Source organism: Poromitra crassiceps, assembly GCF_964638095.1.
Source record: "Poromitra crassiceps genome assembly, chromosome: 8".
NCBI classification, from domain to species: domain Eukaryota; kingdom Metazoa; phylum Chordata; class Actinopteri; order Beryciformes; family Melamphaidae; genus Poromitra; species Poromitra crassiceps.
The window spans coordinates 35,515,304-35,531,918 of record NC_139629.1 but is presented as its reverse complement, the minus strand read 5'-3'; the positions used below and the strand labels follow the sequence as shown (position 1 = coordinate 35,531,918).

The 16,615-nt window shown below is 43.4% G+C and overlaps 1 protein-coding gene across 1 annotated transcript; it reads right to left on the bottom strand.

Moving 5' to 3' along the window:
• Window positions 1-68: 68 nt before the first annotated feature.
• Window positions 69-10,850, bottom strand: LOC310781157 (glycerol-3-phosphate dehydrogenase [NAD(+)], cytoplasmic). Its single transcript, XM_083641700.1, has 8 exons — window positions 10,770-10,850; window positions 8,365-8,542; window positions 7,701-7,841; window positions 7,313-7,451; window positions 5,319-5,431; window positions 4,977-5,213; window positions 2,565-2,671; window positions 69-1,709 (listed from the first exon to the last, which is right to left on the bottom strand). The coding sequence occupies exons 1-8, from the start codon at window positions 10,811-10,813 to the stop codon at window positions 1,613-1,615; spliced, it is 1,056 nt and encodes a 351-aa protein (XP_083497826.1). The 5' UTR covers window positions 10,814-10,850; the 3' UTR covers window positions 69-1,612.
• Window positions 10,851-16,615: the final 5,765 nt, after the last annotated feature.

The window sequence follows — 16,615 nt, the reverse complement described above, 5'->3', positions numbered from 1 at the left end:
TACTTTGTCAAGTAACTCAAGTTACAAATTGAGTTACATTTTATTAAATCAAAGCACATATTTTAAAAAAACAAATCATTTCCTAATCAAACTGTTTTTATGCAAATAACCACTATAGATGACAATAACAAAGGAAAAGAATAACATTTAGAATTTTGTATTGTTTAAACTGACTTCAAGGCGGTTGAAATAATTTTTCGGGATGGTTCCGGGGCGGCAATGTCATTCTGCCGCTGCTGTTTTTGGTCAAAGTAATGCAAAACTAGTGTAATAAGTAACAAGTTATGCTACACAGAAAGTAATATTGTAAAGTAACTTATTACTTTCAAATGAAAGTAACTAGTAATATGTAGTACATTACATTTTGAAAGTAACCCCAGCCCAACACTGCTCATTACAGCCCTGCATGCTAACGTGTTGTATGGAGCATTGTAGCACACAGTTGCAAGAAGTTAAATAGTTTTGGAAATTAGAGATGACTGAACTTCTCTTCGTCATGCTGTTGTCAACTGCCATCTTGGTAACATGGCCTATATTCTCTCCCCTGGCCATGTCCTTAAACAGTAGTAGCTATATTCTGATTGCATGTCTCCCTGCCAAGATTCCTACTGTACTAGTTCAAAGCAATGGTTCAAAGCCAAAAAACAAGACTGTGATGCTGTGAGACCAAGTAGGAAATGAATGTGGCCATGATATGACAGAATCAATTTATTTCAAAAGAAAACCGACAATTTGTGAAACACAGTAGCCACAATACCAAGGCAGGTCATGGTGTCACATGGCATAATTGGAGGACGTTAATGGATAAAGTCTTTGGTTTGGCCAAGACTTTTAGCAACCAGACATCGTAAGGCACTTGCTTTTTCTTTTAAAACCGTTGCTATGCAAATATACAGTAAATTAACATACCGTACAAGACAGGACATATCCAACTTAAGAGTGAATTAAGCAAGACAATCATCAAAGAGCATACAAAGGCCTAATCACAAATATTAAGCCAACAGAAGTGAGGTATTCCATTCATAAATCAAATAACATGCGGTGATGGACAGAGGCATTTCATTGGACGGCAACATGAATGTTAGTTTCAAACTTTCAAGGTTAAGTCCTTCTACACATGGCTGTCCAAGCGGCTTGTTGCTCTGAGCAGTCGACCCTGGCAAAGTCAGAATGCGTGGTTTGCTTTTATAGTCATTATCGTGAAATATCAAATTGCATGGCAAACCTTATTTAAAAAGGGGGTTTATATTAAATTATGATTATATATAATGTGGTATGATTTTTACCAGAGAATCAAATGATTTCACCTAGCTCAGAGACCATTACCCAGGCAAACGAGCTATCTGAATATCAGATGAAATAAAACAACAGCAAATGTCCTTCAAATGGACGACGGCACTTAAAAAGATGTCAGAAACTGAACGTAAGGAGAGAAAAGTGGTTCGACTAACAGCTGAACACGCTGAAATCTTTTGCGACCTCTCCAAAGAGTGAGCGTTGAAGTCCACTCATGGTGCGTGACAGCTGTGGAGTGACTGGTGGTCTCCCAGGCAACAGATGACAGTGATCATGTTGATCTCCTCCAATCAGAAGGCACCTGGTCCGGTAAACATCACATGTGTTCGGGGTGGTTCTGCAAACAGCTGATGAACTCTGTGACTGGGCGATCCTGGTAGCAGATCTGGTAGACGGCGTTGAACAGTGGGAACCTGGGAGGAGGAGTCATTATAGTTGAGTGCTACAATACAGTCATGCTGGATTAGACACCGGAATGGTCTCTTCTAACTGATGCAACCAGAAACATCATCCACCCCCACCCTCCTTTTTACTCCCATTGTCTTCCTAATTGTACTTGGGCAACTCCCCCTGCTGTCCTGATTGTTGCTCCACCCCCCTCCACCGATCTGGGGAGAGTTGTAGACTAGCACAGTGATACTCAACTGGCGCCCCCTGTGTGGCCCGCGATGGAATTGCAAAAAAAAAAAAAAAAAAATTACAGTGCACCTGAACGCAACATGCAAGATACCCGCTGAATAAGTGTCTAAATGTTCATGTAATTCTGGCCAATACTCACACTTCTGTTATAGCATTTCAGTCTGGAATATCGAATATCTTTCAATAATCTATGATTTAGCTGCTAAATTGTCAAATACCGCCGTCTGCTCGCTACCCAGGCACTTATGTATATACATGCTTCCTCCGATACATGTGCAGTCGCCAGCCGCTTCTTTTCACCTGACAGCGAAGAGTTTAACCGGCAGGACGTAGCGCGTGGGAGTTATCACGCTATTCCCCCCAGTTCCCCTCGAACCAGAACAGGCGCCGCGACCGACCAGAGGAGGCGTGAGTCAATGCAGCGACCACACCCACCGGGCCTCCCACCCGTAGATACGGCCAATTGTGTCTGTAGGAATGTCTGATCAAGCCAGAAGTGCAGCTGGCGGGAATTGAACCCGGGTCTCCGCGGTGGTAGGCGATTGATTGCTTTTACCTTGACATTACTCAGACGCCGCATTGTGTGTCTGCATCTGGTTTGATAAGGCACATGTGATGTCTTTACTTACTTGTCAATCAGGTTTTTGTGCTTAAGGATGAGATTGACTTCAGCTGCCGTCGCCGGTCCTTGCAGCTTCTGTCCATTCAGCATCTCCACCTCCAGCTCCTCAATGGACTGGGTAGAGGGGAGAGACATGGAGGAGGTCAATAAGTAAGGGATAATGTATACTGAGCCGGTGATTACTGTGGAAATAATGACCGACAGGTGAATGATTTAGCCCGACGCGCAGCGGAGGGCTTAATATTCACCTGAAGGTCATTATTTCCAGTAATCACCGGCTCAGTATACATTATCCCGCTTAGAACACGGCCTACAACTAAATCATTCAATAATCTGACAAAAATAATTATTCAAATAGATTTTTTAATAGCGTTTTCAACGACAAAGCGGTTTCATTCGTAATTGGCACACAAGACACCACAGCTGCAACTGGTTGGCCTAATTAGTAGTGTCTTGCTGACAAAAGGCTCTTATCAACTGATTAGAACACGGCTCTCTTGAATACTCGATTCTGATTGGTCAATCAACAATATTCACCGGTCATTATTTCTCGACAACCGACCGCTGCTCTGCCACACCTGGATTAATCAGTTGATAAGAGCCTTTTGTCAGCAAGCCACTACTAATTAGGCCAACCAGTTGCAGCTGTGGTGTCTTGTGTGCCAATTACGAATGAAAACGCTTTGTCGTTGAAAACGCTATTAAAAAATATATTTGAATAATTATTTTTGTCAGATTATTTAATGATTTAGTTGTAGGCCGTGTTCTAAGCGGGATAATGTATATTGAGGCGGTGATTACTGGGAAATAATGACCTTCAGGTGAACGATTAAGCCCTCCGCTACGCGTCGGGCTCAATCCACCTGTCGGTCATTATTTCCCCCGTAATCACCGCCTCAATATACATTATCCCTTACTTAATCCAGGTGTGGCAGAGCAGCGGTCGGTTGTCGAGAAATAATGACCGGTGAATCTTGTTGATTGACCAATCAGAATCGAGTATTCGAGAGAGCCGTGTTCTAAGATCTTATTAACCTCTTCTACTCTGAGGGGACTCAGCGTCTTTCAGAGGCTGTAACGGGCTCATTCTGAATGCCAGAGTCAAGATACTTATTTCAGCTGAAACTAGAAGACCTAATGCAGCCATTGGTATCAAACCCTTCATGCTAGCTTGTTAGGAAGGGGACTAAATAACACTAACAATTTAGGCTACATTTTGGTCATGCCCACTTTATGCTAATCCCATGCATTTGTTTTTTTGCATGCAGTATAAATGTGTTATTTTCACCTATTCTGTTTGAATCTTTCTGCACACTCGGTCCCTAAACAGTCTTGGCAGGACTGGAAAGCTGAGACTCTTGTGGATTCATGTGTGATGCCGTTAGTCCCCATAGTAACTATTTCATTGTAGTGACACCGTTTTTCCGAAACTTGAACCTCGCTGTATAAAATGACCTATTGTGACCGTCTCTAAGATCATCACAGCCTGCTGAACCTTTACAACCAACACAAACTAGAGACCGAGACCAGAGGTTTTCAAAGTAGGAGGCGGGGCTCCAAACAGTTCCAGTGAGGCTCAGTGAAATGGGAGTGAAGAAATATGACATTAGTTATCAAAAGGAGATCACATAGAATAGCCTAAATGTGTGTGATTTGTTTGGGGGATTTTGACTGTTTTTCCTACTTTCCCAGAGTCAGAAACTAATAAATGCCTTCAGACCTTTTTCCTGTATTTGGTTTAGTCTGAAGTAAGTCAAACAGCAATATCAGGCTTGGCTCAATTCACAGGTGTCTATGGGATCAAATAACATAATCATGATCCCATAGGCATCCAGGAATTGAGCGAGGGGGGGGCGCCTTTTTCCAAGCTTTGTCTGGGAGGAGGCCTCAGGTCTCAGACTTTGAAAACCCCTGACCTAGACCATTCAGTAAATGTTATGGGCTGTCCAGGTACATTGAAGATAAGTGGGTTTTCACAAGCCATTTTCACAAAATACTGTTTGCCATCCAATCGACAAAATTGTCAAAATCGCATAAATCTCCAATTATCAAAAGTTATCGATACTGCATCACAGCATTACGTTTTCTAAAGTGTTATTCAAGGTCCTGGTGTCTTAATGTGGTATTGTGAGACAATTTGTTTATCAAAATTCTCAAGTGGTCAAAAATGGTTCAATCTTGCACGAAATCTGTGTAACAAATGGGATCAACTCCAAAATTGCTGCAACAACTTATGGGACATAATTGGGCTGGTTTTTGATGTGGTGTAGTAACAAACCAAGACCCATCTTCAGCTTTGCCTGCTGCATCTAATCCCACTTGAAATCCCAAGGCCTTGTCTAAGTTCTCAAGGAACACAGGCTTATGAAAATCAAGAACAAGTCAAAAACAACAACAACCACCACCAAGCTGCTCTCACCTTCCCCGTCTTGGCGAAAGCTTCGGCGACTTTGCGGTTGCGGCCGCCGTAGCAGGTCGTGATGAGGTCGGCCACGCCGCAGCTCTCCAGGAAGGTTGCTGAGGAGACGGGCCCGGCGGTGCAGAAGATGCGGGCGAAGGCGATCATCTCCATCAGGCCTAACCGGATCACTGCCGCTTTAGTGTTGTCCCCAAAGCCCAGACCGTCGCAGAACCCTGCCCCGACTGCCACGATGTTCTGAGGGAGCCAGAGGAGGAAGAAGGTGGGTCAGCTTTAAACATGACGGAAACATGAAATGCTGCCCCCGATAGCCGATATCATTTGTGAAGAAGTTGTTCACACCTTCAGGGCTCCACAGATTTCCACCACATCGGACTCTTCTACTACAGTGACCCGGAAGTTGCTGGTCTGCATGAGCTCCTTCAGGAGAGCCCCGTGGTTCTTATTCTTACATCCTGGACAGAGAAACGAGGAAACTGTTTATCTCCACAAGATGACTTGTTGTTTTGGTCGTCACTGAATTCAAATATCTGAGCTGATGATTAACATGAGTCATGGTCATAAAAGTGACTTTGCATCTTTTCGAATAATGCTGCTTCAATCATGAGTCATGTTCATGTTCATGTGTGTGTGTGTGTGTGTGTGTGTGTGTGTGTGTGTGTGTGTGTGTGTGTGTGTGTGTGTGTGTGTGTGTGTGTGTGTGTGTGTGTGTGTGTGTGTGTGTGTGTGTGTGTGTGTGTGTGTATATATGTGTCTGGGTGTGTATATATATATATATATATATATATATATATATATATACGGTATATATATATATAGTACATACATATATAGTACATACATATACCGTATATATATATATACTAGCAACCTCAATGATGGAAATGAGCAGCAGACCAGACCTGTTCAAAAAGCACCGTGCACATTGGCACTGCTGTTTCATGGCATACTGCGTCACGGTTGCCAGGTCAGGAAAATGTTCACGCTCAAGAGAGTCACTGAAAACCTGTCCACGAATCTGCCAAACCAGCCCAAAATATACCTGCCAGCAATATACCTGTCAGACAAAACCCAACCAGGCGCCCACTGTCATACTCAACTACAAAGTGGCTTATACTTTCATCCCCATGCTGATACCGCATTGTCTTGAGAGAGGCAACTGACACAATTTTATCTGTTGTTAAAAGAAAAATACCAACCTGTTTTTAAAGCTTCAATAAGCAATATTGCCATTAAAACAACAATAAAGAAGATATATTGTGCATAATGATGTTTGGAATATTTCTGTCTTATACAGCAACGCCATAGCAACAGCAACAATGGCAGAAACTGTACCAAACAATATCTAAGCTATATAGCTAAGCTAAATGAGCTGCAGACCAGACCTGTTCAAAAGCAAGGTGAACTTTGGCACTGTTGCTTCACTGCATACTGCTTCAAGGTTGCCAAGTGAGGAAAATGTTCTAGCCAAAGAGGAGGGTCCAAAATTAGCACAGCCAAATGCTGGTAAACTATGCAAGTGGCTGGTAGGTTAGCTTCACTCACCAGCCAAAGAACAATGGTAATCTATGAGTGACAGGTCAAATTTGAACATTCACTAGCCATTTGGCCAGTGGACAAAAAAGTTAATTTTGGACCCTGTCCCAGTCACTGAAAACCTGTCCACAAAGCTGCCAAACCAGCCCAAAATATACCTGCCAACGTTTATTTTATTATTAAAATAAATGCCATTGCACAAATTTGTTTCTGTTATTTGAAAAGAAATGCATCACCCTATACAGAACTGCATTTATATTAAGAATAAGGAGTGTTCAAGAGTAAAAGAGAGAGATAAATCAGCATGTATATCTTCAAGAGGATTCTGTATTTGTGATGTTACCTTTTAACGCAATCTCATAAGTAGCAAATCCAGTGGATTTACCTGATGGAAAACTGATGTCCTCATAATGCATAACCTCTCTCTCACACGCATCCAAAAAGGAGCCCAAAAATCCACCCTCCATGGCACGTTTTTTTTGTTGCTTTTTTAAATCTATAGGATTTTGGACCTGGCAACCCTAGACCACTTGTGTTTGACGCCTGCTTCTTCAACGCTAGTTGTGGCATGCTAATGCTTACACATGTCAGCTACAGGCTAGTAGAAGCTAATGCTTACACATGTCAGCTACAGGCTAGTAGAAGCTAATGCTTACAGATGTCAGCTACAGGCTAGTAGAAGCCATGTAAACGTTTGCCCTATTTACACAACAATCTGCTGCAAAGCTGCAATCAAGTAAATGGTGTGAAGACAAATCCAACGTGCAAAACACACACAAGACAAGAAGAACCTGACGAACCTATTGTGGTCTCACAAAACTTCTCATCAGCAACCTCATTGGCAATGTTGGCTCCCATCAACACACTCATGGTGATGCCCAGCTTCTCCTGGATCACGTCAGAGATGAGTTTCAGTCCGTCAGGCCCCTCGTCTACACCCTGGAGCCAAAACAAACATACACAGATCAGATGGGATATGAGGAAAAAGACCACATTTATCCCGGCATGCAGCACAAATTATCGACACACTGAGAAAAGATTATTAACCCATTAATACCTGATGCAGCATTTGCGTGTATATCCCTCATTTGTGCGTGTATCCCTTTAAGACCGCGAACCGCGGATACACACACAAATGCTGCATCAGGTATCAATGGGTTAATTGACAATGTGTGATAATAACCTAACCTTGATGAGAGACATCCCCAGTGCATCAGTCTTGATCTTGTCTTTCATGGTGTCGCACACTCTCCCGATGAACTGGTGGGGGATCACAAACACCAGGATGTCTGCGTCGCAGGAGGCCTCCACCAGGTCTGCGACAGCCACCTGTAGGGGAGGAGAGGGGAGGTGTAGCAGAACATGACAGTCTGGACTGGAGTCTGATGCAACCGACTTGGGAACTGGTGTAACACAAACTGCTCTGGGACCAGCCAACATGCAGAAAAAACGTATTTCACAGTGTTAGATAATCTATTGTGAAAGTTGTGATGAAAGAAACCTTTAATCTATTGTGAAGGTTGTGATGAAAGAAGTCTTTGGAGTTTCAAGGACAACTGTTGCTACAACGCCTAATATGTACAGTCGGGAGTACAAAATGCCCCCGAGCAGCCAAATCCCAGAGTGAACATTTGGGATGAAGCAACAGGCAGATGACTTGATTTGCTACATTATAGGTCAACCCATTGATACCTGATGCAGCATTTGTGTGTGTATCCCTTTAACACCGCGAACCGCCTTAAAGGGATACGCACACAAATGAGGGATATACACGCAAATGCTGCATCAGGTATCAATGGGTTAACGGTGCCAAAATGTGAGCAGCCTTCCTGTGAAACCAACAGTGTCTTACCACATTGGGTGGCAGCTTGCGCCCAGGAAGGTACTTCACATTTTCATGGTCAGTGTTGATTATTTCAGTCAATTTGCGTCCGTTCACTGTCTCCTCGAACACCCACATCTTTACGGTGTCGTCAAACTTTGAATTCTGAGCAGCGTTGGCACCCACTATCTTGGCAATGGCAGAACCCCTGTATTGTGTAAAAAAGAAAGAAAAGAAAAAAAAGTTACAAGTTAGTACAAGATTTGGACTAATAATTATAAAATCAATTCACACTACATCTAAATGAGTGTGTAAATGGCTTGGAAGCAGGAAGAAAATGCATTATCATTGTAGGATTCAGGAGAAGAACCATAGAGACAGTCCGCATGTCTGGGAACGCCCACAAAATGTTAAACGGCTGGCGCGCGAGTGGGGTAAAATCGCCCATATATCTCATGGGCTGACTCACCAAAAGGCGGTGCTGCGGCTCTAAACTACAGGTTTGGGGGTTCTAGAGCTGAACACAAGACGTCTGCTCAGATGTGCGTTTACTGCGGTGGTTAAATCCCCGATCGTGTCTGCCTGGGCTGGGCTATCAGCTAAATTCTAACTTTGCTGAATGGATAGAACGGGGGTTTTTACCCCACCCTGACCACGCCCCCAGCCAGGCTGAGCCAGCTAAAACAGCGTCTATGACGAGACGTGGCCAGAGAGGTTTTTGTGGGCGAAGAGAACATTTAGTCTTAGTGGTTAGTCAACAGAGCTCTTACAATCACATGATGGCTGCTTTAAGTTTCACACCCTGCTGATCAGTTCACCAATTCATTATTGGCACTGCATGTGTTTCTACCAACATGCTTCACTCAAATGCTGCACTATCAATATCACTCAGGAGGACCTTCTCATTCCTGTGTAGAAGTCTATTGTATATATTGCCCTGGACTGCACTTTTGATTTGAAGTTATTTTATCTGTTGATTTGTCTTCTAATTATTGATGTTGACCGCTACACTGCAAACTTACCCTGTAAGTCAAATTCCTTGTATGTAATCTGATTCTGATTACCTACTGTGGCAATAAAAGTGATTCTCATTCTCACTATTACAAACTGGCTGCAGCTGTTGGATCTCCAGCACCTGTTGTTTGCTCAGCAAGAAGACTTTTAGAAATAGTGGACTTTTGTCAAAACAAACCCCAAATGGCTTTTGCATCGTTCCCTCTAAACGTAACAGCAGTCTCTGGTAACCACAGTCACCTGACAGGATCAGCACACAAGATCAGATCAGCTCCAATGTGTGACTAGTCCCGATTTATGTTTTCTATTGTATGGACAATACACATTTGACTAATTATATCTTCCATTGGGTGAAAATGTCAGGAGCGCTTTAGAATACAGCCTGCAACTTACCCTGTAAGTACAGGGTAACAAAATGGAACCAAATCTGTACTTACCCTAAGTACAGGGTACAAGATGTGAAGTACAGATTTTGTTACCCTGTACTTACAGGGTCAATTCATATCTGGTACCACATCTTAATGCGTGGCCTCGCCTGCACCATTGGGTGTGTGTGTTGCTCACAAAATGCTATCCCCTTAAGTTTACATTTGTGCGGGTTTGTGTGCCCCTTAAAGCATTGTGACATCACTGATGATGTCATCAGTGAAGTCATAAGACTGATGATGTCATCAGTGATGTCATAGATGTCACAATGCCTATGACATCATCAGTGGGACAAAAATTTAAACAGAACAGAAAACAGAGAACAGACAGACAGAGATTGCCTCTTAATTGCTCCCTTTTATAGAAGATACAGTTCTGCTTGGTTGACTACTATATGCCGAATTTACCAAAATACCCGAAAGTAAGTAAGTATTCGAATTTAATATCTGCCATGTATACATGCACACTTGCAAAAGGGGGCAACTTTAAATTGCACCACTTTTGAATGGAGTTTGGCGTTGGGTTCTGGGTTAGTGGGTAGCATGCAACATGTCCAGTAATGCAGGGTAACGTACATTAACGTTAGCAGCTGGTTGACAATGGTGCAATGTTGCTATTACGTTATATTATGAGCAAGCGATAATAACGTTACAGCACCGTTATACATTTCGATCAACATTAGCTAAATTAGGCTACATGACCACATAGTGAATGAATGAGACGTGGTCAGTTTTCTGTAAGCTCGGACAATTACACAGCATGTGACCCTGCTGATCAAAGGTAAAAACCAGCTAACCAACGTTATTTAGCTTAGCACGCCAAGCCTATGGAAAATACTGCTAAACCGCTGCTTAACGTTAGCTGTTGCTCAATCAGTCGTGCTATGTTGGCTACAATGGTTGGCTAGCAACAAAGTAGCTATCATTGACAAGCAAGACCAGTGTTTATGACGCTGTCTGTCTACACAACCAGATATAAACATAATATGAACTTGCCAATTTCCAGAGCCAATGATACAGACTTTCTTCGGAGCTGCCATTGTGAAGTGGTAAATGGACGACTGGGTTGGAGGTAAACCTGTCCTGCAGTGAGTGTGGTTAATAGCGGTCAGTAAACAAATGCTGGAGCAATCCTCTTGTTTTATTGGTCTGTCTGAGGGGAGGGGTTCCGCCCACTGTTTTCTGCCCACTGTCTGGAGATACATCTAACTGCAGACCCGCAGAGCCAGCTGGCTACGCCTCTTGACACGGTCTGGCTACGCCTCTTGGCACGGTCTGGCTACGCCTCTTGACACGGTCCAACAACGCATTAAGAGTTCGTGTGTGTCAGTTCTGCCCAGGCTAAGAGCCCCTATCTCGGGTACCATAGACCCAGGCAGGTCCCCTTACCTCCACACTGCCTCTGCCCAGGCTAAGAGCCCCTATCTCGGGTACCACAGACCCAGGCAGGTCCCCTTACCTCCACACTGCCTCTGCCCAGGCTAAGAGCCCCTATCTCGGGTACCATAGACCCAGGCAGGTCCCCTTACCTCCACACTGCCTCTGCCCAGGCTAAGAGCCCCTATCTCGGGTACCAGACACCCAGGCCAGCCCCCTACCTCCACACTGCCTCTGCCCAGGCTAAGAGCCCCTATCTCGGGTACCATAGACCCAGGCAGGTCCCCTTACCTCCACACTGCCTCTGCCCAGGCTAAGAGCCCCTATCTCGGGTACCACAGACCCAGGCAGGTCCCCTTACCTCCACACTGCCTCTGCCCAGGCTAAGAGCCCCTATCTCGGGTACCAGACACCCAGGCCAGCCCCCTACCTCCACACTGCCTCTGCCCAGGCTAAGAGCCCCTCTCCCGGGTACCACAGACCCAGGCAGGTCCCCTATCACCACCCATCCACTACCCAGGCCTGGAGCCCCTCTCCTGGGCACCAGAGACCCAGGCAGGTCCCCTATCACCACCCATCCCCTACCCAGGCCTGGGGCCCCTCTGTCAGCCACCAGACACCCAGGCAAGTCCCCTATCACCACCCATCCACTACCCAGGCCTGGAGCCCCTCTCCTGGGCACCAGAGACCCAGGCAGGTCCCCCTCCACTACCCGCCCTGCCCCTCACCTTGCCCGGGTACCACACCTCCGGCAGAGACCCCCCACCTCCAGGACCTTGCGCACCAGGGGGTCCTGTGCCCCCCACTCTTATAACGCAATATCCACTCCAACAAGGGGATTATTCCTGAGAATAATTTTAATATTGATTGTAATTCTTGCCATTTTTGTAATACAGAGATAGAGACAACAGATAATTTATGTTTTTCACTGGATTAGCTACTAGCTTTTGGTCTAATTTGAATTTATGGATTAAATATAGCATTGATGCACTACCACCATTTATACTTGAAACTGTCAAATTTTGAATATTCATTGAAGGTAAAAAAAAATAATTTTTAATGAACAATGTAATTATTTTGACCAAATATTTTATACAGAAATGTAAATACTGTATAGCAAAACTCTACTCTGTCTACAACCTTTAAAAAGGATTTAGAAACATTTTCCAAATCCATAAAATATACATATGAAAAACAAAATGTGTTGGGTGAGTTGAAAACGAGCCTAACTACGCTCAGTGTGGAAGATAGAAAGCATAATTGTTCTTGTAATTCTTTAAATCAAGAGAAAAATAACGAGTATTTTATTTTGTGTGGAAGATAGAAAGCAACGAGTATTTTATTTTGAAGGGTGATGTGTATACCAGACCGTGTCAAGAGGCGTAGCCAGACCGTGTCAAGAGTGTCAAGAGGCGTAGCCAGCTGGCTCTGCGGGCTCTGCGGCGCTGCAATTATATGATGTTGATGATGTTGACTGTCTGCGCTCTCATTGGGTTGCAGGCAGCAGCTGCTGGCACTATAATACACCGGGCAGCCAGGGTTTAGTAGGCTCAAAGTAAATCGGACAAAAGTTCTAGACTCCAAGCTGCAGGATAAAGCCAGCAACAATTTTAGGGTGCGGTTGTTTCAGGTTGTTTTAGGGTTAGGTTTAGGGTCAGGGTTAGGTTGATGACGCAAGCAAACATCTGTGCATGGCTGTACAAAACGCACAAAGTATAATGTTTCATCTTATTTTGACTGCTTCGATAATATTTCACATTGGCCAGTGGCCACACAGACTCACTCATGCATGTGACTATCTATGTGTGGTCTTGACTATATTTCATCATTATATCACGAAGACTGACTTCTACAGCATCATTTAGTGCATCCCATGCTGTACACGCCCTTGTCATTCAGGGTGTGTAACTTCGATGGTAACTCCCAGTCCTTAGTGACATCACTGATGACATCACAATTGCTCGAGTGACATCACTGGTGACATCCCAATTGCTCGAGTGACATCACTAGTGACATCACAACTGCCCCTTCTCCATTTCCCAATATCCAATCAGCTAAGGACATCTGTCTCTCCTGATCTGCTGAGCCAATCACCTAAGCGGCGGTGGTGGTGGTATATAGAGCTGTTGTCTCGCCCCACCCCCTCCCCTGATCACCACCAATGTCATGGCTCCTGTAGAAATCCCTATGGGGGATTATCTATCCTATACGTCACTGACGCCCCCCCTCTCATCTCAAGAGGAGCATCATCATATCATGGCATCATAGTCACACTTAAACTGGTTATTTGTTCAATAAAGTTTATTAATCCTTCATACGAGTCTCTGGTGATTGAAATATCCCTATGCTTTACTTGATAACCGGTTACAGCAGGTCAGGTCAGGGGTTGACAGTCACACTCTTTTCGCGTCATGACTGTTCATCATCTGTCTTAACCACAGTTTCCTTGCAAAGTCATTGTGGCTTTTCATTTAGTGCTCCCCCTCCCCCATTACTATCAAAGTGATGTGATCCAAAATGGCAGCCTAGTTAATTATGTTACACTGACACTTTGTAGCCTAGGCTAATTACAAGATGAAGCACTGCGACTCTAGTTTGTTGAGCCCCAAGCAAAGACCTTCCATTACATTTCTTTTGACTCCGCCTCCCTTTCTTCTAATCAGATATTTCTTCTCATATGATGATGTATTATATCTTGATCATTACAAGTCACAGAAAGATCATTGTGGGAGACATCATTCAGTCTTTGAGGCTCAAACACAAGGGACCTTGTTGTGCAAGTTGGACAGCGGTCAGAAAAGGGGACAAGAGAAAGAGAGAAGTGGAACAGCAGATTCAGCAGTCTAGTCTCCAGTGTCGGCACAATTGAGTTTTGCTCACTTGACTGAAAAGTGTACTTTCAGCTATGCTATGACCTCAGACCCCCACTTTTGTATGAAATACGTATTAGTAGTCGTATTTTAATAAGCTGGATTTACATTCCTGAGGGTATCCCCCCCCCCTATTGAAGTTCTACTGTCACTCCACAGTTCATGATGTGCAAATTGTTATATTTGGCCCAAGTCTAACTTGCCTTGTTGAAGATTACAGGCTGACTTTGTCAAATATGTTAAATATTTGTTAATGATGTTACAAGCTGTAATGAGGCCACGATCACCGCAGCATCTTGGTGCAGTGCGTTTGAAATAGACTGGGGGAAAAAATGGTAAATAAGTGGAAATGTGTGTCAATGATAAACACTGAAAAGTATTATTATTGCAGAGGCAAAGTTGCTATTTTGCTGCTGGATAATCTAATTTGTATTTCAAATCAAACGATAACTACTGTATAAGCCAAAAAAAGACTGCAGACTGTCCTACAGAAGTCTAGCTCTTGACATTTGTCCCCCTTCTGAATCTTAATCCAACTTGAGTCTGAGTCAGAATAACTCGAAGCAAATAAGAGTTCTGTAAATTTAGCATTTAATCTTTCAATATAGGAACTGCTTCAAGATCATAACCTATCAACATCACCAGAAGATATCTTGCTTTGATGATATCTCAATTGAAAATGAAAGAATTGAAAATGAAAAAACAACCGAGATCCAACAAAAACAAAACGTTAAGCCTGGTAGACAGAGGACTTGCGTTGGGATACATGACCTCATGGATTGGGCATTGGAAAACAATATCCTGGTCATCCATGTTCATCTACTGAAGAATACAGAAATATATTTAAAAGCATAAGCAGCTGTGATTGTAATAAACAAAAAGCCTCATACAGTAGTTCATTATTATCTTAGATAAATAAATCCTCTGCAAACATGTAAACTGATAGGCATCATATGTACAGACAAATGTAACTGGGACACATAGCTAGTCTATATTAAGTTACAACATTGAACAGATGAGACATACGATTAGTATCCATAGTCGTTGCAGTACAGTATTTACATCCATTTACAGTTGATGGTATGATTGTGCTTGATAATAACACTACACAGCCACACACTATACAAGTGTCAGTTTCTTTTCAGATGAACGTCCAGCTTGGCTAAATGGGCATGAATGGCTGTAGATCTATTCTGGCAGAATACTGTAAGATGGTTTGATTTTTGTAAACACAATCTCTAGACCTCAGCATAGAAATAGCAAATGGAACAAACATGCACTTCTGCACCCAAAAGTTTTGTCGGCTAGACTGACGACCTGTCAGTGTTTTGGATATGAGGGCAGCTTTTGGAATTTGACCTTATCAACTAGAGAATTATGGTATTCGTGTCTGGCAAGATTGAACGCACGCACGCCCACATGCACACACACACACACACACACACACACACACACACACACACACACACACACACACACACACACACACACACACACACACACACACCAGTGGCACCGGAACAAGTTTGCAATTAGGGGGACAAAAGCAGGAAGGGAGTCTTGCTGGCGCCCGTGGCAAAAAAAGAATTATGTTTTTTTGGACGTTTGGATGATCTTTAGCCATATTTAGAGGAATATCTAATTTTAAATTAACATTAGGATTATACTGTAGTGATGTCATTATTCAGTATTTTCTGCTTTTCTCACTCACTTGGTGACCTGCTCTCCCTCTAGGTCATTTTACAATTACAATACAACAGACAGCAACACAGGCAGAAACACTGAACTTATTATTATTATTATTATAATTATTATCACTTTGAAACACAGTGCAAAACTTGTCATCTCAACACAAAAATAAAATAAAACTAACCGTATACTATACCATTATAGCAGCAGCCAATGACAACACATTCAAGCCATCCTAAAGTGCATTAGTGAGTGCAGTACAGAGCCCGGGTCTGTCTGTCTCTCAGGTGTAATAATCCCACAACGATCATGGCTTTAACAAGCATCACAGGCTGTGTAAACAGTGTAAAGTGGGCTCTAAGCATCAGGGGCAGTTGCCCCCTCAGATTTTGAAAAAAAAAAAAAAAAAAATCACAGGGACCAAATTTTTAGGGGGACAAAATGTCCCCATGTCCCCCTGCTTCCGGCGCCCGTGACACACACACACACACACACACACACACACACACACACACACACACACACACACACACACACACACACCACACACACACACACACACACACACACACGAGTATACATGCTCATAATACTGAACCAATGATGACACACACAGTAGACAAACATGCCAATATACTGCTCATTGTTGGACCACAGATTAGAAGGCTACATTACTGTGCTACATGCAACCTAGTTGGCGCCCTGAAGACAGACTCAGCTCTCAGTCTCCTCTACCCGCTTCACTGAACTAGTAGGCGGAGATCTCCCAATTGTCTGGGAGCCGAGACTACCCTGAACATAGCAAAACACATTCAACGAAGCATTTACGAGACCGATTAGCGATAGTATTCGTTTCATCTTCCGCTGTCACACGCCTAAAGGTAATGTCCCTTAGATGTGACAGTT